General features: G+C 44.6%; 1 protein-coding gene across 4 annotated transcripts in view; it reads left to right on the top strand.

The window, feature by feature from the left end:
• The window catches only part of SPOP (speckle type BTB/POZ protein), a 49,022-nt gene extending 22,871 nt beyond the window's left edge, over positions 1 to 26,151 (top strand). For all 4 annotated transcript variants that reach the window (XM_063137509.1, XM_063137511.1, XM_063137510.1 and 1 more), the window contains exons 2-10: positions 10,185 to 10,330; positions 11,745 to 11,866; positions 13,409 to 13,560; positions 13,691 to 13,818; positions 17,265 to 17,442; positions 19,773 to 19,828; positions 21,225 to 21,347; positions 24,727 to 24,869; positions 25,871 to 26,151. In XM_063137509.1, coding sequence (XP_062993579.1) covers positions 10,253 to 10,330; positions 11,745 to 11,866; positions 13,409 to 13,560; positions 13,691 to 13,818; positions 17,265 to 17,442; positions 19,773 to 19,828; positions 21,225 to 21,347; positions 24,727 to 24,869; positions 25,871 to 26,015 — 1,125 coding nt within the window. In that variant the 5' untranslated portion in view covers positions 10,185 to 10,252 and the 3' untranslated portion in view covers positions 26,016 to 26,151. The remainder of the gene's footprint in view (positions 1 to 10,184; positions 10,331 to 11,744; positions 11,867 to 13,408; positions 13,561 to 13,690; positions 13,819 to 17,264; positions 17,443 to 19,772; positions 19,829 to 21,224; positions 21,348 to 24,726; positions 24,870 to 25,870) is intronic.
• Positions 26,152 to 27,578: the final 1,427 nt, after the last annotated feature.

Raw genomic sequence — 27,578 nt, 5'->3', positions numbered from 1 at the left:
TTTTTTTTATCCACTCTCCTATTTAACCACATTGGTTGTTTGTCCCTGTTCTTTTCTGTGTCACTTAAGCCTTGATTAGGGTGGTTGTAAACAACCCCCAAGCTTTCTGCAGAGATCGGATCCTCTTAATTATACCTTTCAGCTTCCTTTTACTTTATCACCTCTTCCTTGGCTTCTTGACTTTGTTCCAAGGCACAGTTGTTTGTATCTAGAAAGGTTGTCTCTTTCATGGTCTGAAATTACATTTTGCCGGTTAATTTGAGAGTACTTGCAGTCACCCATTATTATTACACTTTGGCTGTCTCTGTGATTTATCACCATCAGAGTTTCTGTCAGTGGGGCAATACAGTGTCCCAAGTATTTTGTGCTTTGCTTTTTGCTCCATAAGAGGATTGCCTCCAAGGCAGATTATAATTGCAATGAAACATAGAAACCAAAGATCTGCACTCTTTGCCAGGCCTTGGTTAGCCAGCCAAATTTGTAGTTCCCACCAACTTTGTTGCTCCCGTGGCTCAGAGGAGGCAGGGTGATGGGGTTGTCCCTGCAGTTGCTCTGGGGTTGAAGACACGTAAAGCAGGAAAACATTTTGCTGCTTCTAAGTGCCTCTGAAGCCCACCAGAAGGTCAGCGGCTCATATTGCCACTGACAAGCATATTTGTATATCTCGATTAGAAAACAAAGCACTCCTTGGGAAGAAAAGAAATGGATGAAAGCTGAAGACCTACAATTTTCGGAGTACCAGTCTCATATTTCTAGGATTCCTGATGAGCAGCAATAATAGGATTTTTTTTTCTGCCCCTATGCATTTGGGGGGGTTAGGTTCTAACAATTTTTTTGAAAAATAATAATCTAAGAAGCGTGTACAAACCTGAGCCAGTATTCCAAATTCCTGTATGTCAGCAGCACATTCTTAGGAGCCCAGTTTGCCAGGGTGTCTAGTTATGTCCCCTCCACCGTCATACCCTGTCACCGTTTGCCTGAAGTAGGTGACCATATATTTAAAGAAAGGGAATGAATCGATTCATTCTGTAGTTAATGAATAACTAGTTAATGTTATGTAGTTAATGGGGGGGGCGCAGCGGATAGTGTAGAGCCTCTGTGACATGGTTAAAATGTAAGTCAGGGCTGTGATCTGTGTTCAGCACTAAGGGCCATGTTGGAAATATTAGCAGGAGGCCACCTGTCAATTTGCAAAAGAAAAGAAAACAAACACCTAAAAATATGATCCATATAGTGGGGCAGTAGTTCTTTTGGGATGGGAATTTCCCAGATGCCTAGATCACTAGCACTCAGATGCTAGTTGGTGCCTTGGGCCGGGGAGGGGGGTAATTCTAGCCATGCTTACTCAGATACTGGAGTCTATGCCTCCTGAAGAGGCTGAGGCACAGTAGCCTGCCACCAAAAGCTTGCGAAGGCCTGACAAGTTACGTCTTTAGACGTTATCTCTCACTCTCTCATTGTGGGACTGGGTTTCAGTTTTTTTTTTAAATGCTCTAAAACTCCTACAAGTCTATAGGTTTAGTAAAATATTGAAATCAAATGCAAAAATCTTAAGACCCTTCGGTAGAGATGCTCAGTAGAATTCAGCTTCCTCCTGTTCAAGTTCAGATTGGCCTCCTCCTTTCACACATAGAGGATCCTCCTCCTATAACTTGTTCTTCATCCAGCTGACTAATAAGAACGTAAGAAGAGCCCTGCTAGATCAGATCAAAGGCCTGTCTAGCTCAGCATTTTGTTCCCATAATGGCCAGCCAGATGCCTCTGGGAAGCTCACAGCAGGACATGAGTACAACAGCACCCTCCTGTTTGTGTTTCCCAGCAACTGGTATTCAGAGACATGCTGCCTCAGGTAATATCTAGCCATCATGACTAATAGCCATGGATAGCGTTATCCTCCAAGAATTTGTCTAACCCAATTTGGTTGCCATCACACATCTTGTGGTAGCAAATCCCATTGTTTATGTACTGTGTGAAGAAGTTCTTCCTTTTAGCTGTCCTGAAACCAACAACTCCTGTCCAGTCTCCCAGCTCATTCCCCCAAGGGGCTACAGGTTGCTTTTTCCTTTTGACATCTAGATTTTCTTACATAGGTTCAAAGCTGTGTGTATTCTATATCAAGGAAACATTTTCATTTTTGTGTTTGTTATGCATAGCTTGCTGTGTTTGGGCATGTTTAGCCTGGAGAAGAGAAGATGGAGGGGAGACATGATAGCACTCTTCAAATACTTGAAAAGTTGTCACACAGAGGAAGGCCAGGATCTCTTCTCGATCCTCCCAGAGTGCAGGACACGGAATAACGGGCTCAAGTTAAAGGAAGCCAGATTCCAGCTGGACATCAGGAAAAACTTCCTGACTGTTAGAGCAGTACGACAATGGAACCAGTTATTTAGGGAGGTTATGAGCTCTCCCACACTAGAAACCTTCAAGAGGCAGCTGGACAAGCATCTGTCAGGGATGCTTTAGGGTGAGTTCCTGCATTGAGTAGGGGGTTGGACTCGATGGCCTTGTAGGCCCCTTCCAACTCTGCTGTTCTATGATTCTATGATCCAGATTTTCAACAGAAACACCCCAAAAATGACAATTGAGTGAGATTTTCGTAGAAATACTGCCCAGAGTTTTCTCTGCAGCTATAAATTCTAGAAATATGGAAAGTAAATGGAACAGAGTTGATTTGAAGGGTTTTGAATTTTGTGCCTGATACCGAAGATTGCTGTGCTTTCCTTTTTAAAAGCATCTGAAGATGTATCTATTCCCTCCTGAGCTTTTAGAGAATCCACTGCTGGTTCCCTTTAAGTATATAACTTTCCTTCCTCCAACCTCCTCTTTTGTTTAAAAATCTGGTTTAATTGGACTTTTTAATTTTATGTAAAGTGTTCTCGACCCTAACTGATAGGGGTGTGTCATGTGTGGCAGTAAAATTAATATAGATATGGTTCTTTTAGCAGTAAAATTGCCAGTGTGTTAAACGCACACAGTGCTACTGTTGTAAAAGTCGTATCTGCTGTATTATCTATTTGAACTGGCAACATAATTTGTGTCTGCATGAGCTGGGTATCTGGGACATAACTCATATAAAACTTCCTTTGAAACTCATCTCTGTCCCTGCCCTTAACTGTTCTTTACTATTTTCCATCTTTAAGAAAAGGATAAAACACAATTTGATGCAAGTGCTTGTGGAACAGATGAGGGGACCTGATTGCGTCCAGGGCCTCCTACCAATCATTTCAACGTACCCATGGAATTTACATCCCGACCTTTGTCCAAGAAGCTCAAGGTTTTCTCTCCTTACCCCCATCCCCATTTTATCCTCACAACAATGCTGTGAGATAGGTTTGGATGAAAGGTTGTGATTGGCTCAGGGTCATCCCGTGCGCTTCATGGCTGAGGGAGTCCTGAACCTGGGTCATCCCAGTCTCAGTCTGACACTCTAACCAGTACACCGTGTTGGCTCTCAATGGCCTGGTTCACACATAACAAACTTAGGGTGACCATATGAAAAGGAGGACAGGGCTCCTGTATCTTTAACAGTTGCATAGAAAAGGGAATTTCAGCAGGTGGCATTTGTATATATGGAGAACCTGGTGAAATTTCCTCTTCATCACAGCAGTTAAAGCTGCAGGTGCCCTGCCCTCTTTTAAATCTGCTCACTCTAGTATAGCTCCTGCACCTTTAACTGTTTTGAGGAAAAGGGAATTTCACCAGGTTCCCCATATATACAAATGACACCTGCTGAAATTTCCTTTTCGATACAACTGTTAAAGATACAGGAGCCCTGTCCTCCTTTTCATATGGTCACCCTTACAAACTACCATGGGTGAATTTCCCTGCGGGACTTCTCGTTGCAGTAGCAGCCGCCGTTTTGAGTATTTGGGGTGCAGCAGGGGTGCGCTGTAGCTTTTGTTACATGCAAACCAGGTGAAGGTGGATTATTGGGGTGCTTGTCAAACCACCAGCAACCTTAAAATAGCCCATGGATCCTGGGTGGCTTGACAGCCACCCCAACAGCCCACCTTTGCCAGGTTCACACATCATGAGAAATTACAGCGCGCCCCGTTGTGCCCTGAATATTCAAAATGGTGGCAGCTGCCGCAACAAGAAGCCCCATGGGGAAAGTCACCCGCTGTGGCTTCTTGTTACTTGCAAACAGTTTAGTATCATTAAATGCAGAAAGGATCCCCTTCCTTTGCATTTTAACCCACTCAAAGGAGTGTAAGCATCTCAAGTTGGGTTTGTATGTCTAAAACAAGCACAGCCAGATTTGTTCTTGGCTTGACTAGTGTTTTGTATCTGAAATCTGTCTGAGAAGCTAGAATTTGGGGAGCCTGGAATACAAAATCTCCAAGTGTGTGTGTGTATTGGGACTTCATTGGAGAAACTGGAGATGCTTATAAACATGTTTCTGGTGACCAAGAAGTTTCCCAGCCATGAGTGAATCCCCCTCCCATCTCATCCCCAGCACTTGGGGGCTTTGCTGAACAAAAGGCCTCCTCTGAGCCTGAACAGAGTTCCCTTTCCTCACTCCTAGAATCTTAGCAAGCATAAATGTTGTGTCAAAGGGGTGTATAAAAAGCTAGGAAGCTGCTGCTGCTTGTGGAGAGCCCTACACAGCAGGAATCAAATTAATGGCTCGTTCCAAGTAGTAATTTGATGCCCTGGCATGGCGATGTGTGAAATCTTCTTTTCAGAGAGAGAAGAAGCGTGGTGGGTAATCTCTCTGTGCCAGGCTAATCTCGATATCTGCTGTGTTTCTGAAAGCTTTGTTGCCTTTTGAAAAATCTATTTAATTTTCTCTTGGCAATTCACAACTGTGTTGATAATACTCTTATCGGCTTGCTTTAAGCCAGACGTGTATGGTATGTGCAGATTTGTCTATTTGTGATGGGTTTGGGGTGGGTTTTTTTTTAAAACACCTGTTGCTTACTTCTACCTGTCCTTTGCATGTTGCTGGGAGAAAATCCCTCCTTTTTGTAAAGTATTTTTTATGGGGAGGTGTGTAGGTTGGACATTAACAAGATTCATTTTTATGTAAAAAAGGTTTCTTTAAAAAATATCAATAGACCCATCCCTTAATGAAAGCGAATGTTGAGCTTGTCCCATCAAGTTTCTTCCCCAACCACCTCTTTGATGCTGGTGTTCTTGGTGGAGGATTGGGCAAGAGAATGAGCTGTGAAAAAGCAGAAACTTCTCAGGAAAAAAGGCAAGGACTGGTTAGCTGCAGGTGGCTCTAGGGCAAAGGTGGGCAACTTGTGGCCCTCCAGCTGTTTTTGGCCTACAACTTGCAGCAGCTTTAGCCAGAATAGACAGTGGTGAGGCATGATAGTTGTGGCTTTCCAGATGTTTAGCCTACAAGTGGCCCACTCCTGCTGTAGGAAATGCAGGGATCAAGAGGCAGTGGAGAGGGGAGAGTTTGCTTCTGATCCGGGAGACCTGGCCTCAAGTCCAACTTCTGCCTGGGACTCTCATCTGTGGCCTTGGGTAAAGGATTTCTTCCCAGTCTCAGTTCCCTGTGAAAGCCCTGTCTGGAGTCCCAGTTTTCCATTCACTTGTGATATCCAGGCTAGATTACTGTAATGTAATTCTGGTCACAGCATAGACGCTGACTTTGAGAAGTGGCCGTGTAAAGCCCTCTTATTGGATTCTGAGCCTTTAGCATGCTTTCTGTTTTAGCTTCACCTCTGTGCTCCCTATGGGGTTGCACGTAAATTGGTATTCTTAGGAAGCCACATTACGTTCCGGATAGGGGTGCTTGAGGAATTTGATCTTTGCAAATTCCAGTACGAATGGACCTGATCTGTAATTCCCGGGCCAAGTATGAATTGGAACTTACCTGCCAGTTTTTGCACTTCTTGAAATGCTTGAAAGCAGTTTTCAGCTCAAAAACTATATCAAAACTTAAATGCATACTTTGAGAAACTATTGAAATGTGTTTTGTTTCTTGTATAAATTCAAAAAATGGCAGATTTATGTGGGAATGGGATAGAACATGGGTGGGAGGGTGCTGTTGCACCATGTCCTGCTTGTTCATCCCTGGCCAATGGCTGGTTGGCCACTGTGAACAGAGTTCTGGACTAGATGGACCCTTGGTCTGATCCAGCAGGGCACTTCTTAATGATCTTAAGAGTGAACACATGGGAAAGTGACATAGGCTAGGAGTAGACTGGTTCGCCCATCCCTAGTTTCAGGTGTGCGTGGAGCATGCTCACTGCAGCATTATTGCACTTTTATCTCACCCTTTCACCAAAGAGATTGGGGGTGGTATACATAGTTCTCTAACCCTGCTCCATTTTAGCCTCACAATAATCCTTTGAGGTAGGTTAAAAGATTAGAGAGAAAAAGTACAAATGAATAGCTTAAGGGTACCCAGTGAGGTTCACAAGTCATACCTATGTAGGGATTTGGATCAAGCCCGTGTTTGACAGTCTAACCACTGTGTACCACCCTGACTCCACATGGCAACTCCCAGCATCCCAAACCAGCATCACCATTTTAAGGGCACCAGGTGGTGTAAGATTGATTTAGAGTGACTGGTTAATCAGTGACATGAGTAAATAAGCATGGAGCTGCAGTATTAATGGGGCCTTTTGACATGACTCTTGGGTGCCACCTTGGCTATGCCCAAAATGTCTGGACCTGTATATGCTAGCTGTTGGAGGAGACATGATACTTGCAGGTTTGATGTGCAGGGCTAAACCTTTGTCCCGGTGCAATGTGGTGTGAATAGGATGAAAGACTTGTGCAGTTGGTGTACATGTGAGTCCTAATACTGTTAAACATTCTAATGTGCTATGCAAAATATTGTTGGATTAACAAAGCTAGCTTATTCCTTAGATTGAAAACTTTGCAGAGGTCACGTTCATCCTATTGCCAGCCTTTTTGATGGCAAAAAGTATAAAGGGCGGCCAGTGATGTATATAACCTGATGGGTGTACATTGGGTGCTTACCAAGCTTCTGTCGATATTCCACTTAAAATGGATAAAGAATGTGTTTAAAGCAGCAGTTTCTGCAGCTGAAACTCTCCCCATGGCCTGAGTTCGATCCCAGCGGAAGCTGGTTTCAGGCAGCCGGCTCGGGTCGACTCAGCCTTCCATCCTCCCGAGGTCGGTAAAATGAGTACCCAGTTAGCTGGGGGAAAGGTAATAACGGCCGGGGAAGGCAACGGCAAACCACCCCGCTATAAGGCCTGCCAAGAAAACGTCAGGGAAAGCTGGCGTCCCTCCAAGACTCAGTAATGACTCAGTGCTTGCACGAGAGGTTCCTTTCCTTTCCTTCATGCAAGGTAAAATCACAATCTGAAAATTGTATCAGAAAAGGTAATAAGAGTTTGAAACTCATGTCAATTTTGATGAGAGAGGCCGGATGAGTTTGAGCTGGTTTTCCAAAAACAGCACTACTTCTCTCCCTCCCCCCCACCCCCCAGCAATTCTATGGGAACATCTGTTTTTTCTGTAGCTTATCTCTCACACTTCTGCTGTTAGTGGCAGTTTTGTTGTTGTTGTTTTTAATTTTAGATTTTGACGGGCTGGTGGATACACACATTTTGCCAGCTGCTGGCAGTCGAGTGTGTTAGTGAGTCATGGGGGTGGGTGGGAAGTGTGTGTGCTATCCCACAGGACCCTGCCCGCTAACTGTGCGTGCCTTTGAATGGCAGACCGTTCTGCAAGTACAGCAAGAGGATGATGATCATGATGTTGGCTGTAGGGCGGGAAACTAACAAGCCATGGTGCATAAAGCAAAGGACCAGTAGTTCGTTAAGAGTGAGTGAGTATGAGAGAGAGGCTTGAGTGAGGAACAAATTTAAGGTACATGAATCCAGCCACATATTTTGCCACCTCTACCTGCTTGCCAGGAGCAAATCCCAATTAGGTGTTCAACCATACGGCCAATTTCTCTTGCACTGTGTTTAGCTTAACTTCCATAGAGAGCCGTGTTGCTGGAGGCTCATGTTCAGGGCTTGGCTTGAAGAGCTGGGGGAGAGAGGATGAATGCTCTGCAGGACAGGATGAGCCACCATCACCTCAATTATTTGCAAGAGGGAGGGTTAATTTTACTTCCATGTACCAGCTTTTACCCTTGCTATCTCACCTCTTTTTACTCCGCGCCATCTTTGTCTCACCTACTGGTGAAATTCAGATCTGTTTTGTTTAGTTTATTCTATAAAATTGCAACGTACGTTGACATTGCTGTTTAATAGTATTCCATGATACTGGTACAAAGTTAGGAACTGGTGAGGCTCCTGAGTTAGCTTGCTAATTGAAACAGTATGAACCCTACTGAAGAGGGTTTACACTGTTTCAATTTACAGTGCTACAAAATGTGCGGCAGTTGGGGTGGTGGCAGCCGGGGAAGGAATCTTGTGATACGGATGATTTACAGGATGCCTAAAGTAGGCTGCAGCATCAGCGGAGTGTGTTTGGGATGCGCAGGGGAGCCATCACAGGATGGCATCCCATGTGCCCAAGGCTGCCTCCCCCTGGCAAATTGGCACTTTATTGGGCTGCTTCTGGTAGTCTCAAAGGTCTTTGTGATGGTTGACCAAGACCAGGTTCTTTTTATGATGGCTCTGCTATATATCAACCTGTATTTGAAAAACAGGGAGTATGGGATAAAGTCATTACAGTTATCATATGTACATAGAACGGGGGCAGACTTTGTACCCATCTTCATGCTATGCTTTTGGCTACTGCCTTATTTCTCCCTCCTCTCTTTCCACTTCTGTGGACCAACAAATGAATTGCACTTGCCCAAGTTCATATTTTCCATCAGGTTTATGGCTTTTGTTTGTATAGTTGAGTACTCTTTGTATCAGAGGCAGTCCGCCTCTGAATACCAATTGCTGGAGAACCTGAGCTATAGTTGGGCTCATGTCCTGCTTGCTTGTGTGCTTTCCAGAGGCATCTGGTTGGCCTCTGTATGAACAGAACAAAAACTAGCTAGGCCTTTGGTCTGATCCAGTAGGGCTGCTCTTATGTTGTTTTCTCTTGCATACTGATGGCTTGGATTCATGTGGCCTTTTGTAAATCTCCCAATTCTAAATTCCCCACCTATGAAAGGGGTGTCATAGTGAGCCACAGAGGGTAAATATTTTAAAGTCTCTTCCACAAATTAAATGTGGTATAGAAATAAACAGCAGGAGTGTAAGGTGCTAGGGATGGGGAAATCACAGGTGCCTTAGAATTGGGGAGAAAAACACAGCTCTGGCGAACACTGATTGAGACCCTATCAGTTTTTCATTAGGAGTAACTCTTAACCGAGCATAATACATAATAATATTTTTTTTGTCTGTCTCTTCTGCCAAGACTCTTGTTCATGCATTGGTTATTTCTCGGTTGGACTACTGCAACCTTCTTCTCACTGGCCTTCCTTCTTCTCACATCAGTCCGTTGGTTTCTGTTCACCACTCTGCTGCTAAGATCATCTTCTTGGCTCGCCGCTCTGACAATGTAACTCCACTTCTGAAATCTCTTCATTGGCTTCCAATTCACTTCAGAATCCAATATAAACTTCTCCTGTTGACCTACAAAGCTTTTCACTGTCTAGCTCCTTCCTATCTCTCCTCTCTCATCTCACACTATTGCCCCGCTTGTGCTCTTCGCTCCTCTAATGCCATGTTTCTCGCCTGCCCAAGGGTCTCTACTTCCCTTGCCCGGCTTCGTCCATTTTCTTCTGCTGCCCCTTATGCCTGGAATGCTCTTCCAGAACATTTGAGAACTACAAGTTCAACTGCAGCTTTTAAAGCTCAGCTAAAACTTTTCTTTTTCCTAAAGCTTTTAAAACTTGATTTTGTTCTGACTTTATACTGTTAGTTTTACCCTACCCAGTGCCTGTTTACCCTACCCTGTGCCTGTTTGCTTTCTCTTCCCCTCCTTATTGTTTTATTATGGTTTTATTAGAATGTAAGCCTATGCTGCAGGGTCTTGCTATTTACTGTTTTACTCTGTACAGCACCATGTACATTGATGGTGCTATATAAATAAATAAATAAATAATAAATAATAATAATAATAATAATAATAATAATACACACAAATCAAAATGTGCATTGGGCACCAGAGCACTGAGTGGAGCAGTTGATACGGCAGTTAAAAAAACCATGACAAAATAGTTCTAGAATCTTGTTCTAGAACCTGACAGAATAACTGTGTATTTTTGTTTCAACTGTTCTTCCTCTCTCTTCTTCAATCAGGGTGAAGATTACACACCCAGATTTTTTTTAACTAACCTGTGAAATCCTGTCCGACCTCCAAACTGGCGATGTCAAGGGTACCGAGTCCTCCTCCTCCGGCAGAGATGTCAAGTGGACCTGTTGCAGAGAGCTGGTGTTACACTCAAGTAAGTCTGCAGTTAGGGATCCTTCTGTCATTGCCTTATTGAGGGAGAAAGGATATCAGATAATGGTTGTGATACCAGCTGGCATTCAGTGTCCCCTGTTTGAATTGCCATGGCCCCAAACAAATGTTGTGATGTTTTCCAAGTAACTGAATTTGATCACTAAAACCTTGAAGGTCAAGTCCTGCCGGCTTTAGTAGTGATGAATATAATGTGAAAAAAAAAAAGTATGGGGTTCCCAGAAACCTGTGGTGCCCCTGCCAAGCTCCCCAGAGATGGACATCAACTTGCCCTATTCTGGGTGCTCTGCTAAGGTCAACTCAGGTCCCCAAGGGAGCCAGATCCCCAGCCCCTCTGGCATATGTACCATCGTTTGCAGTGTCTCCGGAAATCTATATAGTCCAAACTTTCACAAAGCATGAAATGTTGCCTTTTCATTTGTTCTTGGGAGTTTGATTTCTTTCTTTTTTAACCCAAGCCATCCTTTGAATAGTTAATGCGTCAGCACAATAAAATCAAATGGGCCCTTGGATATAAAGCTCTTAGCACACAATCCAAAGCTAGGCTCCCTTTGACTCGAGTGGGAAAAAGTTAAGCACATTAACTCTCCCCTTCAATTCATTCATTTATTTATTACATTTCTATACCACCCAGTAGCTGAAGCTTATTGAGGCCCAGACTTCAGCGTTTTGGCTGTATTGTGCCCTTTATCCACAAATGCATTGACAATTCCCTTTAACTGCTTCACCCCAGCCATTAAAAATCATCCTAGATATAATAAGATGTTGGCACTCCTTCCAGGGCATGCTGGGGCTCAGACGCCTACAGGTCTTCAGGGAAAGGGAGCCTTGTGTTTCGTTGAGCAGCCTGCAACACTGCCACTCTCTGTTACAGGGAGTTATAATCAAGAAAGGTGTTTTGCATTGGTTTTGAACACCACGGTCTCAAGTGAGTGGACCTCCATTGTGGAATCCAGCAGTTGAATCCTGAGAATCTAAACATTCATAAAATGCAACAAATTCTAATCCTCATGGATGCAAACAAGAAAACCTATTGGCAGCAAACTTGTTAAAAGCCATGAGAGTCTCTCATTTGGTTAAGAGCCCATGAATTGCAGGCTAAATGCTCCTGTTTGCTTCTATGTGAGAGGAACAAGTGTAGGAGTGCTGTGGGAAGCCATTAGTTTGCACAGATGAGACCCTTTTGGTGTACTTATCACATTTCAAGAGGATGGCAACATTTTCATGATATCGTAACGCTTTATTTTCTCTAATGTGGATGAAAGATATTCACTTCCCAACCCCAGATTTCTTTGATTAGTAACGTTAGTGGAATTCTTTTAGTTTCTGCCTTTCTTTTCCTTTGTAACTGTGTACATGAATTGTTGGCTGCTATTCTTTTTCCTTTTCCTTTAAAGATTAAAGTGGTCAAATTTTCCTACATGTGGACCATCAACAATTTCAGCTTTTGCCGGGAGGAAATGGGTGAGGTCATCAAAAGTTCAACATTTTCTTCGGGAGCAAATGACAAATTGAAATGGTAAGGACCAACCTGGCCAAAATCTACAGTGAGGAGTGTCACGACTGCTCCCCTTGGGTCTCCTTTTTACCTTCCTCTATAAAGGATCCCAACCGTGGTCACCGTTGGTATACTTCTGTCCCCTGGTTTTGTGGTTTTATGACCCCTTTTTAGTCCCACAGCAACCAGCTTGGCACTCTGTGTACCTTTTAATTCCCCCTTTTATTTCACCGCTGCCACTATATAACTCAGTACCTTACCTCAGGTACTTAAAGAATCCACTCCAGAGTGAAACAGAATGTTTATTTAACAAGAAGTAAGTTTATGCATTGGATCAGGCTTTCTGGATTCATTAGTTCAGTAGTTATTTGTTACATTAATTATATCAGGTTTTCCTTGCCTACTCTACCCTCTAACTCAACTCTAACTCATCCTGTCCCTCTTATTCTCAAGATAATAACTCACTATCCTAACTGCTATTCTGCTTCACACACTTGAATCCAACAGCCAATCAGCATTCACTCCAACATTCCATGTACTCACTCCCCCTCCCAACAGAATTAACCACTTACCATCCCTACCATATGAAGTCCAAACAGCATTTACAATACAGATATATGGCATAAAAACAGTGAAACATCACAGGGAGCAGCAAGAGACAGATTAATTGATACTATGTGGTGCTTGAAGCTGGGTTCAAAATTCACTGGGAAGCCGTGGGCAGGTTGCCAATTCACAGCCTCAATGCTGCCTTCTGTAAAATGGCGTGATGGTGATTTGACTCATAGGGTTGTTTTCAGAATGGCTAAGGAAAGGAACTGTTTGTGCATGTCTTATGCTCCAGTAGAAAGCAGAGCTGTACATCTGATATGCACCAGGATGCTTTGTGTCGGCATCATAACATGTTCTTGTCTCCCAATACAATCTTCTTTATCCATATTCAAAACATGGCTGAGAAATCCATTTCAGAGGACCAAAATGTCATCTTGTCTAATGGAAGGACCATCAGCCAGTGCAATCCAAGCCACACCATGTAAGGAAAAAAAATGCCACAGGCCCACCACAAGAGCAGTAGTTCCTAAAGGCTCAAGCAAGCAAGCCAGGTTACATGGCACAAAAGAATGAAACCAATTTATGGAACTAGTTAGTCTGAACTGAGGACAATCATTGAGAATCTTGAGTTTGAGTAATGTTTACCCAGTAAGAAAATCCCAAGAAAGAGAAATTTGGTGCAGCTCTATTCTTAGTATTTTGCCTCTAGCTGGGGTAGTCCCTGATGCCTCAGAAAAAAGGGGGTATGGATGTGGGGGGCACAGATCCCATGCAGGGGGGTGGAAATGTTCAAGCCCAGCAATCTTTTTGTGGTTGGGATCTCTGTGGAAACCACATACATTATTACCCCATTGCAGGATGCGCCCCATCGTCCCCTGGCAATGCAAGCTTTTGTGCGCCCAGTATGACAGATCTGTGTGTGGAAACTTGTTTCCACCAGCAGGTTAGATTTATTGGATCTGGGTGAAAGATTGTATGGAGAAGACGAAGAGGGTTTTTCTGTTTCTGCAGGTGTTTGCGTGTGAACCCAAAGGGCTTGGATGAAGAGAGTAAAGATTATCTTTCGCTCTATCTGTTACTGGTCAGCTGTCCGAAGAGTGAAGTCCGAGCCAAATTCAAGTTCTCCATCCTGAATGCCAAAGGAGAAGAAACAAAAGCGATGGGTACGCATAGCTGGTGCTTGGTACTTGTATTTACTGACCATACATGAGCAGAGAGGAAGTAAGAGCCCAGGTTGTGTGTGTGTCTTGATTTTCTTTTTGAAAAAGAATCCTGTCTTGTGTGTGTTTCCAGAGAGCCAGCGAGCGTATCGGTTTGTGCAAGGCAAAGACTGGGGATTCAAGAAGTTTATTAGAAGAGATTTTCTCTTGGATGAGGCCAACGGACTCCTTCCAGATGACAAGCTCACTCTCTTCTGTGAGGTAAGGGAGGAAGCAATTCACAATCTTCATTTCATTCGGAAGGATATTCCTAAAGATACTTCTGCCATTTCAGCATCTTTCATAGTTCCAACCCCTTGTTTGCCCTGGGGCAGCTTCTTCTTCTTAATTTGTATCCCTCCTTTTGCCCAATGCTGGGCCTCAAGGCGGCCTTACAAAGTTTAAAATATACATGGGGGTGGGGGGCAGAGGGAAACAAAACCATAAACAATTAAAAAATACACAACAAAATTATAAGACATTAACATAGATGGAGGGCTGGATTATTCTCCAAAGGCCTGCTTGAACAAAAAAGTTTTAGCCTGCTTCTGAAAGCCCATCAAGGAGGGAGCCAGCCTAGCTTCCCCGGGAAGAGAGTTCCAGAGCACCGGAGCAGCCACCGAGAAGGCCCTCTCCCATGTTCCTACCAAGCGTGCCTGTGAAGAAGGTGGGACAGAAAGAAGGGCTTCTCCAGAAGATCTCAAAGCATGGGCAGACTCATAAGGGAGAATACGTTCTTTCAAATAACCTGGACTCGAACCATATAGAGCTTATTATTATTATTATTAATAGTAATAATTTGGATGGTTTTTTCCCCTCTCCATTGGTAGGACATGGCTCATCTCTCTTGCTTGTGTTGTCTGGAGCTATTGTTCTATAAGCTCCTCCTTATGTGCTTCCTTGCAGCATCCTGTGGCTTGCACAGGTTGGTGAGTGGAAGAGGAGATGGGAAAACAGATGTGCGGACCACATTTGCTTAAAAAGTAGTTAGGCAAAGTAGCCTTTCTGTCCTCTGTGACTCAATCTTGGAATTAGACGTGTTCATCTTAAGCTTCTTTCTGACAAAAAGTTATGAATCTGGGAAGCCAGAAGTGGTGCACAAAAAAATAATAATATCTTGTGCTGGTTTTCGCTGATGCGAAGAGTTTTTCCTGCCATATAGGTGGGATGTGCCATATGCTCAGCGAACGTTTTTTCTCCATGGCTACAGGTGCCTACAGCTGTGTTTCTCTTTAGCAAGAATGATATTCAGAGTTCCTCCCCGCCTCCTTTTTTTTCTCCGCTGAGGCTCTCTAAAGAGGTTACAACATTTGGCAGACTGAGAGACTTTTGTGGGGGCTTCTGTTTGCTTTAAAGTTTGATTACTGCTGAGAAAGGGGTTTTGCCTGTCATTTAAAATTTCACTTAAATTTTGCTGTGACTTTCTTTTGTCAACCCACATCAACAGAAGCTAACGAATGGTCACGTTTGGGCATGATCATATGAGACAGACATCCACATTTGCTTGCACAGTCCCTGTTTTTCTGGCCAGTGACTGGGGGCCTGCCGTTTAGGCTGTGTTGGGATCTTTGAGGCATCCGTCCTCCAGAGTTAGATGGGTGCTATGTCAAGGAGGCAGACGCTGGGTTGCACTGCAGTATTCAGCAGAGACTGCAGCATCCTTAGGATCTCAGCATTCATTTAATAAAAAGCAAGCTGTTATTATTATTTATTATTATTTATTGCATTTTTATACCGCCCAATAGCCGAAGCTCCCTGGGCGGTTCACAAAAACTAAAACAATTCAAAGTATAAAACAAACAGTATAAAAACATGATATAAAATACACATTAAAACGGATTAAAACATACCATACATGATTAAAACATCCTGAAAACATTCTAAAATTTCACTGGATAGGCCAGTGAAAAAAAATAGTTAAAAAAGTTGTTTTTTTAACCCCTTTTGACTACAGAGGGTCCTGGCCACAACCCAGCCAAAGTCTTACATTTGAAGTCCTGTCAATTTTGATTGGATAGATTAAAGCACATGCATAAATCTTCCATTGAAATCGCTGGGACTTGAGTGCTTAATTTTAATTATATTGTTACCTAAGCTTTTCTTTGTTTCTTTATGATTCTTTTAAATGATGCCTAGCAAAATCTCCCCAAGCAGTGGAGTTCTGAGCTATGGTTTCAATGCAGCCTTGCAAATAAATCCAACAGGAATGATATCATAGAAGCATAGAATAGCAGAGTTGGAAGGGGCCTACAAGGCCATCGAGTCCAACCCCCTGCTCAATGCAGGAATCCACCCTAAAGCATCCCTGACAGATGCTTGTCCAGCTGCCTCTTGAAGGCCTCTAGTGTGGGAGAGCCCACAACCTCCCTAGGTAACTGATTCCATTGTCGTATTGCTCTAACAGTCAGGAAGCTTTTCCTGATGTCCAGCCGGAATCTGGCTTCCTTTAACTTGAGCCCGTTATTCCGTGTCCTGCACTCTGGGAGGATCGAGAAGAGATCCTGGCCCTCCTCTGTGTGACAACCTTTTAAGTATTTGAAGAGTGCTATCATGTCTCCCCTCAATCTTATACTCGGTTTTCTAGGTCATAATCCCATTTCATATTGGGCTCCAGACCTTCTAATGGGCACTAGCTTAGATAGCGTCAGAAGGAGATTTGACAGATTCATGGAGGAGAAGTCCATCTATGGCTACTAGTCACAACGGCTATATAGAACCTCCATGTCTGAAGGCAGAATGCCTCTGAACCCTCATTTGCTGGGCATTGACTTCATCCCTGGCTTGTGGGCTTCCCAGAGGTATACCGTTAGCCATGATAGGAAGCTGGCTGATGGACTAGAGTTACCTTGGTTCTGATCCAGCATGGATATTTGTATCTCTGTAGATAAACAAAATCACCTCTGAACAAGCTCTGGAGAAGTTTGTGAACCTTTCACTAGCTATTGTGAGATTTCATTTTCAGAGGACTTGGAGCCTGGGTTTTGCTCAGGCTTAGGGACTGATAAGTAGTTATATGTGGGGTCAGGAAGGCATGTAGCCAGTGGCACTGGGTGAATACAGGTGGCCACTTGACAGTGGTAACTTGCTGCAGTATGTCAGTAAACAGTTGGCAAGCTGGTCTGTAACACCTTGCCAAGTGGTGAAAAGCATTTCACTACACATCGACATCTGACATATCTGAGGGAGTAAAGGATTTGGCAAAGGGCTTCTGAGTTCCCAGGGATTTATCCATATCTCAGCGGTCGCCTATATTCACTAAGAGATCACTGAGAGATTTTTGTAGCGTGTGGCTTGACAGATTTGCTGTATGAAACTCAAGAGGCATTTTAGGGTGACATCTCTGCAGCACATGGTGGCTTGGATTTCATGGGATAATCTGTAGGGGTGGCTGGTCCTGTCTGTTATCCCAGTGGGGTGAACTTACATGAACTTCCAATTCCATCCACATTTGCGGGTGTCCGTAGCAGGTGGGGTGGGGGACACACACAACATTTCCCCCCTCTGCATTGCTGTGTCTTCCTCACAAAAAGATCTGCATCACTACCTGAGAAGATATGTGGGATTTGTTGTTGGTTTGCTCTGTCCTTGTAGGTTCACTGCTGCTACTACTGCTACTACTACTTCTACTCCTTTTTGTAGAGATGTTGACCCACTGTGCTTCCTTGCAGGTGAGTGTAGTACAGGACTCTGTCAATATCTCCGGCCAAAACTCCATGAACATGGTGAAGGTACCCGAATGCCGCTTGGCTGATGAGTTGGGAGGCCTCTGGGAAAACTCTCGCTTCACTGACTGCTGCCTGTGTGTGGCAGGCCAGGAGTTCCAGGCTCACAAAGCCATATTAGCAGGTCGGTATCGACACGGACGCGAGGCTTAGCAGGATGGCGGATGGACGGATCAGTGGCAAGGCGAGTGCCTTGATGAGTCTTTTGTGGATTGCCCCTCTGCTTTAAGGGGCTCCAAATGACCGTTCGAGAAGATGGGGACCACTGACCCCAGGAGGAAGGTGAAGAGCAATGGGATTGCGGCTCAGAAAGCCTTAGAACAAAAGGCGGATGGATAGTCAAGGATATGGAGGGAAAGAGAGCAGATGAAACTGTAAACTCTGCTTGGCAAGAGGTTATGTAGGAGATATGTATGCTGTCGATCCCAGGGTGTGCTGTTGGTTACAGAATTCAGCTTCTTCTTCGTGGTCTCGGTGCGTCACACATATGGGCTTTGGAGGCAGTAGATAAACCGAGAATGGCTCGCGTTTCTACATCTCCACACAAGATGGAGTCTATGCCCCAAAATCCTCCGGCAAGGAGTGAAGCCTTAATTTTTGTTGTTGTTGTTGTTGTTGATGCACAGGCCTAATTTGTTAAGGAGGTTGATGGTGAAGTGGGTGTTACGGGTAGCTTCCTGCTCCGTACTAGCCACTATCAGCCAGTCATCTAGGTAAGGGTAAATCTCTACCCCTCGAGTCCTCAGAAAAGCGCAAACTGGTGCCTTACACTTGGTGAAGACTCGGGGGGCAGTAGAAAGACCAAAAGGAAGCACCTTAAATTGGAAGATGTCTTCCCCTATTATAAAGCAGAGGAATTGGCGATGGTCAGGGTAAATTGAGACATGAAAGTAAGCATCTTTAAGGTCAATGGAAGTAAACCAGTCCCCTTGGGAGAGGAAAGATAGGATGCTTGCGAAGGAGTTCATCCGGAATTTTTTGGGGTGGATGAACTTGTTCAGGTCTCTAAGGTCCAAAATAGGTCTTAGCCCCCCATCCTGTTTAGGAACCGTAAAGTAGCGGGAGTAGAACCCGCACCTTAGGGTATGAGTTGGTAATCGCTCTATGGCGCCCTTCTCCAAAAGAGACATGGTCTTTTGCAATAGAGTGTCTGTATGTGCAGAGAACCTTACGGTTCCTAAGGGAGGGAGGGTGGTAAACTCAATTTTATAGCCCCGGGAGATGATGTTAAGGACCCACCTGTCGGTGGTAATGGTGGTCCAACTATTATAAAAGGGGGCAAGGATGTCGCCAAATTTAGGTGTAGAACTTAATGTTATAGGGCAGTCAAAGACGCCGTCTTTGACTCTGGTCGGGTTTGCCTCTATTTTGCTTGAAGCGTCCCGGGAATTGTTGCCTCTTGTACTGACCTTGAGGTTGGTACAGAGGAGGTCTGTCTTGAAATTGCCAAAGTAATATCCTGGCTAAGGTGAAAAGAGGACACCACCTTTGGAAGAAAGGCTGGGTCTGGTCTAAGGACCACCTTGCCGGAGGATTTTGGGGCATAGACTCCATCTTGTGTGGAGATGTAGAAACGCGAGCCGTTCTCGGTTTATCTACTGCCTCCAAAGCCCATATGTGTGACTGCACAGATGACCACTCGAAGAACTACAGTTACAGGTAAGCAACCTGTCTTTTCAGGGTTTTGTTCTGGGTTTTTTTTGAAAGGCAAGTTTCTAGCTCCTACGGCTACAAATATAATACTTGAAAATGTGCAGCCGGTGCTTGCTGATACTCCAGAAGTCTGATGGATTGCTTTAAAAGATGTCCAGTTGTTGGAGGCAGATTTCAGTGATCTTTGCCCTTCGCATAGCTAGCAAAACCAGAATGAATAATGCAAGAGTGTAAAATGTGTTCAACCTGCATCATTTAAACAGATTGCAGAATTCATCTTAACTTAGATTGCCTGTGAGCAGAATGTGTGTGTGGCTTGTTTGGTTTTTAAAAATTTAGCACAGAGCGCACACAGTTCTGTATACCCTGTGGCGAGCTGTATACCCTGTTAATGTATCCAGCTGGTTTAACTGCAATGGGCTCCTGCCAAGGGAGCCCCCCAGCACTGTAGAGGGAGAGAACTGAGGCTGACCTCACAGGCGGGCGGCATCCTCACTAAACTGCAGTTTCCGGATCCTCTCTTGCTTTGGGGTTGGGAGGGGATAGATGGATTTGGGGAAAGGTACTTTTAAATGCGTTTACTTCAGTGTACTTAAGCCCTCGGGAAGACCTTTGATTCATTTCTCTCATGAACATTGTATTTATTTTTGACATGTCCCCTTTTATATCGGTGCCTGTATTTGGAGGTACTGATTGTATGTGTCAGTTCCTCTCTGGAGAGGAAGCATATCTCTTTGCATCTTTTTTAAATTGTGTTTGTGTGTTCTCTTTCCCTCCTCCCCACTCTGCCTACGGCAACAGCACGGTCTCCGGTTTTCAGCGCTATGTTTGAACATGAGATGGAAGAGAGTAAAAAGGTAAGTGGATGGAGGAGGAGGAGGCAGCTTTCTAGTCTTGACAAAGAGCTGTTTGCTGGTCTGCAGGTGGGGAGATGTTGAGGAGGTGAAACCATTCTTGGTTGGCCCAGCAAGTGGCTTAACATGTTGGCAGGCTTTTGACCTCCACCCACAAATGCCTTGCTCAGTCAAAGAGGCTCAAAGCAGAAAGAAAAGGTATTGCTGTTAATGTATCCAGGCTGACAGGACGTCTTGCTCCGGGAACAAAGAAGAAGGCAGCTGACACTGAACTGCATCTTGGGCCGTTAGGTCTTGACCGGAAGAGTGGCTAGGGACCCAGCACTGCCCACGAAAACAAAATGTTGCTGCAGTTGGGCAATTGGTTTTCATTTTTTTCTGTTTCCAAGGGCTAGAGCACTGCATGGTACACTGAGAGTCAAACCTCTGTTCGCCTGTGGAGCTGTCTTTGGTGCAAGTTACAAGCCCTATGCAAGCATCTGCCTACTCACATGTAGGGCTAAAGCGAGGTGGCGGATGTGATTACAGGCGTAAAACCCAATATCTCCGCATGCCCAGCTGGTTAGACGTTTGTATGTTTCCGATCACAGGAACTCTGTAAGCCTGTTCAGCCGAACACACTAATAGAGCCCTTTCCAGATGTCCCCTCCCCACTTCAGCCCTACATGTGGTCAGATGAACACCTGCATAGGGCAACAGTGTTCCAGCCGTTCCTACCATGCAGGCTTGTGGGGAAGACAAAATTGAGAGATGGGCATATTTATAACCCATCCTGAACTCTTTGGCTTGGGCAAGAAAAGAAATCTGAATAAACCTTTGTAAAGTCAGAAAATAGGCAAAAATGGTCATATATCCAATGCTAGAGGTTAAATGGGAAAGCGCTATTGTGCTGTTTAAGATTATTATTAATAATAATATTTATTTATATAGCGCCATCAATTTTCATGGTGCTGTACAGAACAAAAGAAAACAGAATACCAAACACGCTGCCCTATGGCTTACATTCTAAAATCACAGTAACAAACAAATGGGGAGGGGAAAGGCCAGCCAGCATGGCGGACAATAAAACAAATAATAAAAATTAGTATGGTCACACTATGGAATATAAGCTTTTGAGAAAAGAAACGTTTTCAAGTAAGATTTTAAAACTGAGTTTTATGTAACGGTAAATACCAGATTACTCTGTTAATGTCTGAAATGATAGAAAAAATTATTCTGGAATATTCTGTCGCTGCAAAAGGTAGTTGAGACTGAAAATGTTTTGTGCCCTGCATGTTCTCTGCTAAATATTTATGTGCTTTCCAAATAGTTAACCTAGTCCCGAAAGAAAGATTTGGGACAGGAGAGGGACAGATTGGTTTGTTATCTGAGAATAATCTTAATCTCCCCTCTGGTGCAGAATCGAGTCGAAATCAACGACGTGGAGCCTGAAGTTTTTAAAGAAATGATGTGTTTCATTTACACGGGGAAGGCGCCTAACCTTGACAAAATGGCTGACGATTTGCTTGCAGCCGCTGACAAGGTACACAAGGAGCACGGCAGACCAGCCACAGACCATTTTTTGGCCTTAATAGAGAGAGAGAACCGACATGGAGACCGTTATGCTAGAATATTTGCTTTTCACATTAGATACAAAAGCCATTTGTTTTGGTACTTTTTCACATTGACTGAGATACATATGTTTTAAATTGAAGGGGAATTTTCTCACACTCCGGAGATGCGTTGTGACATTCTGGGGTGCAACCATTTTTGGTGTCCTACCAAATTAATTCCTTGGTCTTGGAGCATGCCTTGGTAGGTTTTCTGAGACTTCCCAGCTCTCTTCAGATGGCAGGGGTTGCCAAGTTCTTGAGTCAGGAGAGGGGCCAAATCCCTCCTCCCCCGCCAAGATGCTTTGTGGCTGCGTCAGCCATGAAGTCATGACTACCTTCCTCCCCTTCTAACCAGTAGCTTGGCTCAGCGTCAAGAAGTTCACTTACAAGACAAGAAAGAGGACTGAGAGAGATGAACACTGCTTCCTTACAGGTGCCGGCCCATCGGGTGCTGAGAGGCTGCTTCGGGGTCCACCCTCTGGGGAGACCTCTCCTTTCACAGAGAGGGGTCATCTGCTGTGTCGGAAGCAGTCTGTGCTTCTCAATGCAGGTTACAAAATAGCGTTGTCGTTTGGACCAGAAGCAACTTAAATGAAAAGCGATACGCCACCCCCTACCCCCTCTGTGAAATGAGAGGACCCTGCCTCATTGCAAGGGCCTCTGAGGAGACTTCTGACTTCCTGAGGAGAGAGGCACCTGCAACTTAAGGAAGCTATACCAACACTCTTGGCTCCCACCACCCCATTGAATTTGCAAAGTACCTCACCTATCTGGAAACAACAGAGCTGCTTGCTAGTGGCTCAGAAGCAGTGATGCACCAGGTACTCCTAATTTGGTATGGGAGAGTGGGTAGCAGGGGACTAGGCGAGTCCAGGAGTTTTATGTGGCCCATGGATCACTAGATGACCCTTGGATGCCAATTTGTTGGAGTCAGGCATTGAAATCCAATTCTTAGGATCTGGTACCAGCATAGAACTGGAATACAGAACACCGGGGTTCCATGAGTACAAATAGGCCAGCCTCCTCCTCTTCCTCCTCCTCCTCTTCTGCTTTCATAGGAGAATTCAGATACTTAAAAAAGAAAATATGCCATCCTATCTGGGCCCCCATTGAGACAGGACCATAGAAACCCTCCATTCCATTCCTATTCTCCTCTTTCCTCCCCCTTGCTGTATATAACAGGATAGGTGAGGGAAAGCAGTTGGGGTCCATCTCCAAAAGTGTGGAGTCTGAAGGGTATAACTGACAGCTGGAAAATTTAAATAAGGGCCCTTAATACTTCTCCGGCACATCACCCGCTATTTAACCTTTGCTCCACAGGGATGGTTGTTTTACTCTAGTATGAAAAATTGCAAATAACTGAGTGCAAGAATAAAATATTTGGCATCTGCTAGAATCCTGTTTTTTTTTTTTTTAAACAGTTTGACTGCTGGGAAGTTCTGATCAAATAGACAAAATTACTCAGGATTCACAAGTCTGCCTTGGTTAAGTCCCATGTAGGCAGTTGGAGGGGAGCTAGAAGTCGGGACAGGGAGCAGGCGGAGGCAAAGAACAGAGCTGAAGAGGATGGGCTGCTAGAAATTTGAAAGATTTTCCCAGCTCTGGTCCAAGTTGTCAGGAGAATAAACACTCCAGAAGCCTTTGTGATTTGGTCCATATTGTGGTTTGGGCCTAGGAGGAAAAGAAATAGTGAATTTCAGGTGGAACACTGCAAAAGAAAACTTCCTGCTTTTGTGTGTTTTGTAGAAATTCGTCATCATGCAAATTGAGATGTGCCTCTCTCCCCATGACACGGGCTTTACCCTACCTCCCTGCCATCCAGCAGGTGTCAAGTGGGTCCTTCTACTTGCACAGCAAAAGCCCATCTTGGCCTTTTTGGTGACTGGTTTGGGGTCTGGTTTGGTGACAAGTGAATTTTAAAGCCCACTCAACTACAGTCATTGTCCAACAGTTGGTAGGACAGTAAAGTTGTGTGTGGGGTAATTGTTTGGGGGTGCAGGATTGGGACTTTAACGTAGCTCTTTCCTCTAAACATCCCCGGGTGTCTTTTTAAAAAGAGAAACCAAAACCTTTTATGGTAGCACATAAAACCTCTTAATATTTGCCCGAGAGGCTTGGGAACAGCTTGTTCTGTCTTTCCTCCACCCTCTTGGGGAAAATACGTAATTATACTATAAACAAAACACAGTGCATATCCGAAGCCCTGGGGACCTGCCATTGGGCTCTTGGGTGAAGATGTGATTAGAGGCGTCGGCCTCGTCTTTCAAAAGTGTTATTGAGGAGGATGGGAAAAGATGCTGCAGTACCTGAAGGACCCGGATACACTGACCTTTGGTCCAGCTGCACATATGGGCTGCTTTATTGGGCCTGCCTGTTCCTTGTGCCCAAACCTCCAAAGTTCTGCAAATAGTATGTTATGCAAATGCGCTGCTATAACTTTGCATAATGTGGCTTCAGTGATTCGAGCTTGGCACATATTTTGAATGTTTTGGCAGAAAAACCCAGGGGTGATGGAGGAAGAGCATAGAGATGTTTCCAAAAAACATTTTTCCTCCCCAGCAGGAGGCCTTGGGGGGTTTAGTGTGTGTTCAGATAGTATATTCTATCCCTTTGTGAGGAATGCTGACAGATGCCCAGAATTTGCATCCCTCTTCTTCTCTCCCCCCCCCCCCCGCTTCTGTGTAGTGAGTCTTAAATTCTGTGCTTCAAAATATTTCTACTGTATAATATGAGGTGGGGGAGAATGGGTTGGATCCAGGCTTATGGAGCAGTCTTGTGCACGTTTAGACAGAGATAAGTCCTACAACTCCCAGCACTCCCCAGCCAGTCATGCTGGCTGGGGAACGTTGAGAGTTGTAGGACTTATCTATGTCTAAGCATGCATAGCATTGCGCCCTTAGTCATGCTTAGAATAGACCCACTGAAAACAGTGGGATTTAATCTTGACCATGACTAAATCAAGTCCCACTGATTTTTAGTTGGACTGTTCTGAGCATGGCTAAGTCTGGATCCAATCTACTAGGCTTTGCCTGCATTGTCTTGATGTAGTGTTGTTGATGCAGAAGAGTTGTGAAGAACTTGGAACGTATGTTCCAACATGCAAAAGAGTCTACCAGCACAGAGATGTCATAGGATTTTTTTAAAAAATGGTGCAGGAGCCACAACTGCAAAAATGTTTTTTGTGCCACGAGATTAAAAAACCACCGAAAAGTACCTGGCTGTGGGGGAATCTCCCTCAACAGGAGGGAGATTGCAGTTTTCCTCTTTCTGGGCAACCTCATTGCTATATCCCTTTGTATGTTTTTGCAGTATGCTCTGGAACGCTTGAAGGTGATGTGCGAGGATGCTCTGTGCAGCAACCTGTCTGTAGAAAACGCAGCAGAGATCCTAATCTTGGCTGATCTACACAGCGCTGATCAGCTAAAAACTCAGGCAGTCGACTTCATAAACTAGTAAGTAGGTTTTCCATTTTTCCCCAGAGTGCAGGAAAATCTGGCAACTAGAATCCTGGGGTGAGAAGGTCCATTGCATTGCACTGACTCTGGGTTGTGCTCTAGCATTCGTATCACTGGTCCATCAAAGAAGATCCAAGCTCCCTTTGTTTAGGGAGCACCTGCACCTTCTTTTTCAAAACATCAGCCCTTTACTCCGCCATTAACTTGTGCCTCTACTTCAGTCGAGAGTGAACCCTCCAGCATGGCACCACTTATATTCTTATACTCCTTTTTGCCCTTATGCTGAAAAGACGTTGTGACTGGCTATTGCATATTCCTTAAGAAGGAGTGTGAAGAGAAGCACCTTTTAGAAGCCCCTGTTTCTGCCAAGAGGGACCGTGGTAGCTGCATTCATATTCATTCTCTCTCAAGCATCCCATGGGAAATAAGCTGGGAACCTCGAAAGCAAATGCCACAGCAGTAGAGGCATGTCAGGCTGAAGTGCAATGCCAGCAGTAAACAGCCAGTGCAAAGCTTCCCTTCTCGGGGATGATTTGGAGGTTTCTTGCATTCTAAAGACAAGGGCAAAGGAGGGGGAAAGATGGAAACAGCCCTTGTGTCTGAAATGAAGGATGCGTAGATCTGAGTGGGTGCAAGTGGGAAAACGTAACCTCCAAAACAACCTTGATTCTCCCCATGTTTCAGCCTACAACTCCCACCTATCAGATCACCCACCTATCAGATACACACCTTACTGGGGGATCCTGGGAACTGTAGCCAGAACATCGGGAGGGCCACAAGTTGCCCACCCCTGTCTTAGGCCAGGGTGGCATTAGCTTGTTTGCATTGCTCTGTCTAAGAATACTTACAAAAAAGCTGGGCATTTGTAGGCAGTTGGTAAGATATTTAAATGAGCTATGAAAGTAGGTGTGAAATCCCCAAAGCCAGTTCCTCCCTTGGAGGTGTTGAGCTGTTGCTTTCCTTACTGGTAATCTTGGCTTCTTGGTGATTGCTTTCAGCCATGCTTCTGACGTCATGGAGACTTCAGGCTGGAAGTCGATGGTCGTCTCTCACCCTCATTTGGTGGCCGAGGCGTATCGTTCGTTGGCCTCTGCGCAGTGCCCCTTTCTGGGACCTCCACGCAAGCGGCTGAAGCAGTCCTAAGGCTGGACCCCCATCGCACAACCCGGTGTGTGTGTGTGTGTATTTTTTTTTAAAGGAAGTAGCGACGGAAACAGTTGCTTCTCCGACCTTGACCACCAGGTAGACAATGCAACCTGTGGAGCTTTTTACTCTGTTGTAGGGGTGGGCGGGGGTGGGGGAAGAAAGACTGCTTTGGGACATGCAGACTTTTAAAACTAAACAAAAAACAGCACCGAGTAAACTTGGGGGCAAATGGGGGAGGGGTGGACTTTGGGTAAAGGGGGCTGTTCAACCTACTATATCCCTGTGGCTGCATTGTCTGTGTGTTTCCCTTTGACTTGGCTGAGTCAAGAACTTAAGAGGGTTGGCCAGGCGCCGGCCCGAGACAACGGATCCCCACAATGACAAATGGAATTTAAGGCAAAAAAAAAATAGAATAAAAAATAGAGACACGACAAATGGCATCTGCGTCAGACAGCACAGAAGAAGACGTCGGCCGTGCTTGGAGCAAAGAGGACGCTCTTGTTTGGCTTCAGAAATGAGATTGGCCCCGTATGAGGGAATGGGGGACATTGAGAGTTTGCCTTGACGGGATGAAGCCTGCTACCAGGAGCGTCGGTGGGATATATATCGAGAGATGTTTGAGAGGGAGAGACCTTCCAGCCATCCTGAAAGCCCCGCATTTGCCATCCAGCTATGATGAGGGGGTTGGTCTCCCTTGGTAGCACTTGTATATGAATTGTGGGGAAAAAGCGAAAGCGAATCCCTCTCAATAAAAACAGCAGCTTCTTAAAAGTGAGGAGAGGGCTGCTTGAGGATACGCGCTCTGGCAGATGTGGTCATGATGGAGGCAGCCATTATGAGCTTTCAGGAACTGTTGGTGACTTGGAAATGGCTGCCCAAGGACAATGGTTACTTGTTTAGATATCGTGGGAATTTTGTTCTTCTGGTACCTCTTTTTCCTGCTTTAATTTTGTTTCCTCTTAACTCCTGTGATCCCTTCACACCCCCGGACCCTTTTTGTTTTTTTTAAAAAAAGAAATTTTATTGTTCATGAACACTGTGTCAAAAGTTTCTTGTTTTGAGTTGCTAAAATGATTCTTACTGAGTGTTTGTACCCAATCTGCTGGTTTGTAGAAGATCTGGTCCCGTTCGTTCTAAGCCAGTTTTCTTTTCCAGGAAAGAAGTTCCAAAATAGCTGGTAAAGCTTTTCTCTTCTTTTTTTCTTTTTTGAAATATAATTACTCTTTTGTACTGTGTGTTGTTCTGTCTTGTCTTCATGGCTTTTCTTTCCCCCCTTTTTTCAATAGTCCCTTTCCCCAGTTCAAATTTGGTTTTATATGTCTATTTTATTGATGCTGATGTATTTTTGCTTTTGAGCCCGAGGAATCATAGCAGCTGTCACGGAGATACTTTACTACTTCAGTAAGAGCTAGTTCTTAGAGCTGGCCTTCCTGGAGTTTCAAGAGAGGTGTAAGCGTCTGCTTGACTCCTCCCTCTTTGCTTTTGCATAAAGTAATTGGACCAAAGGTCGGAGTCAGAATCTCTGTCTTCTCACCTTGCCTGAAACTGAAGGGTAGAGTG

This window comes from Elgaria multicarinata, chromosome 11 (assembly GCF_023053635.1).
Source record: "Elgaria multicarinata webbii isolate HBS135686 ecotype San Diego chromosome 11, rElgMul1.1.pri, whole genome shotgun sequence".
NCBI lineage: Eukaryota > Metazoa > Chordata > Lepidosauria > Squamata > Anguidae > Elgaria > Elgaria multicarinata.
The sequence above is the reverse complement of the archived record's forward strand: the minus strand, read 5'-3'. Positions and strand labels throughout refer to the sequence as shown.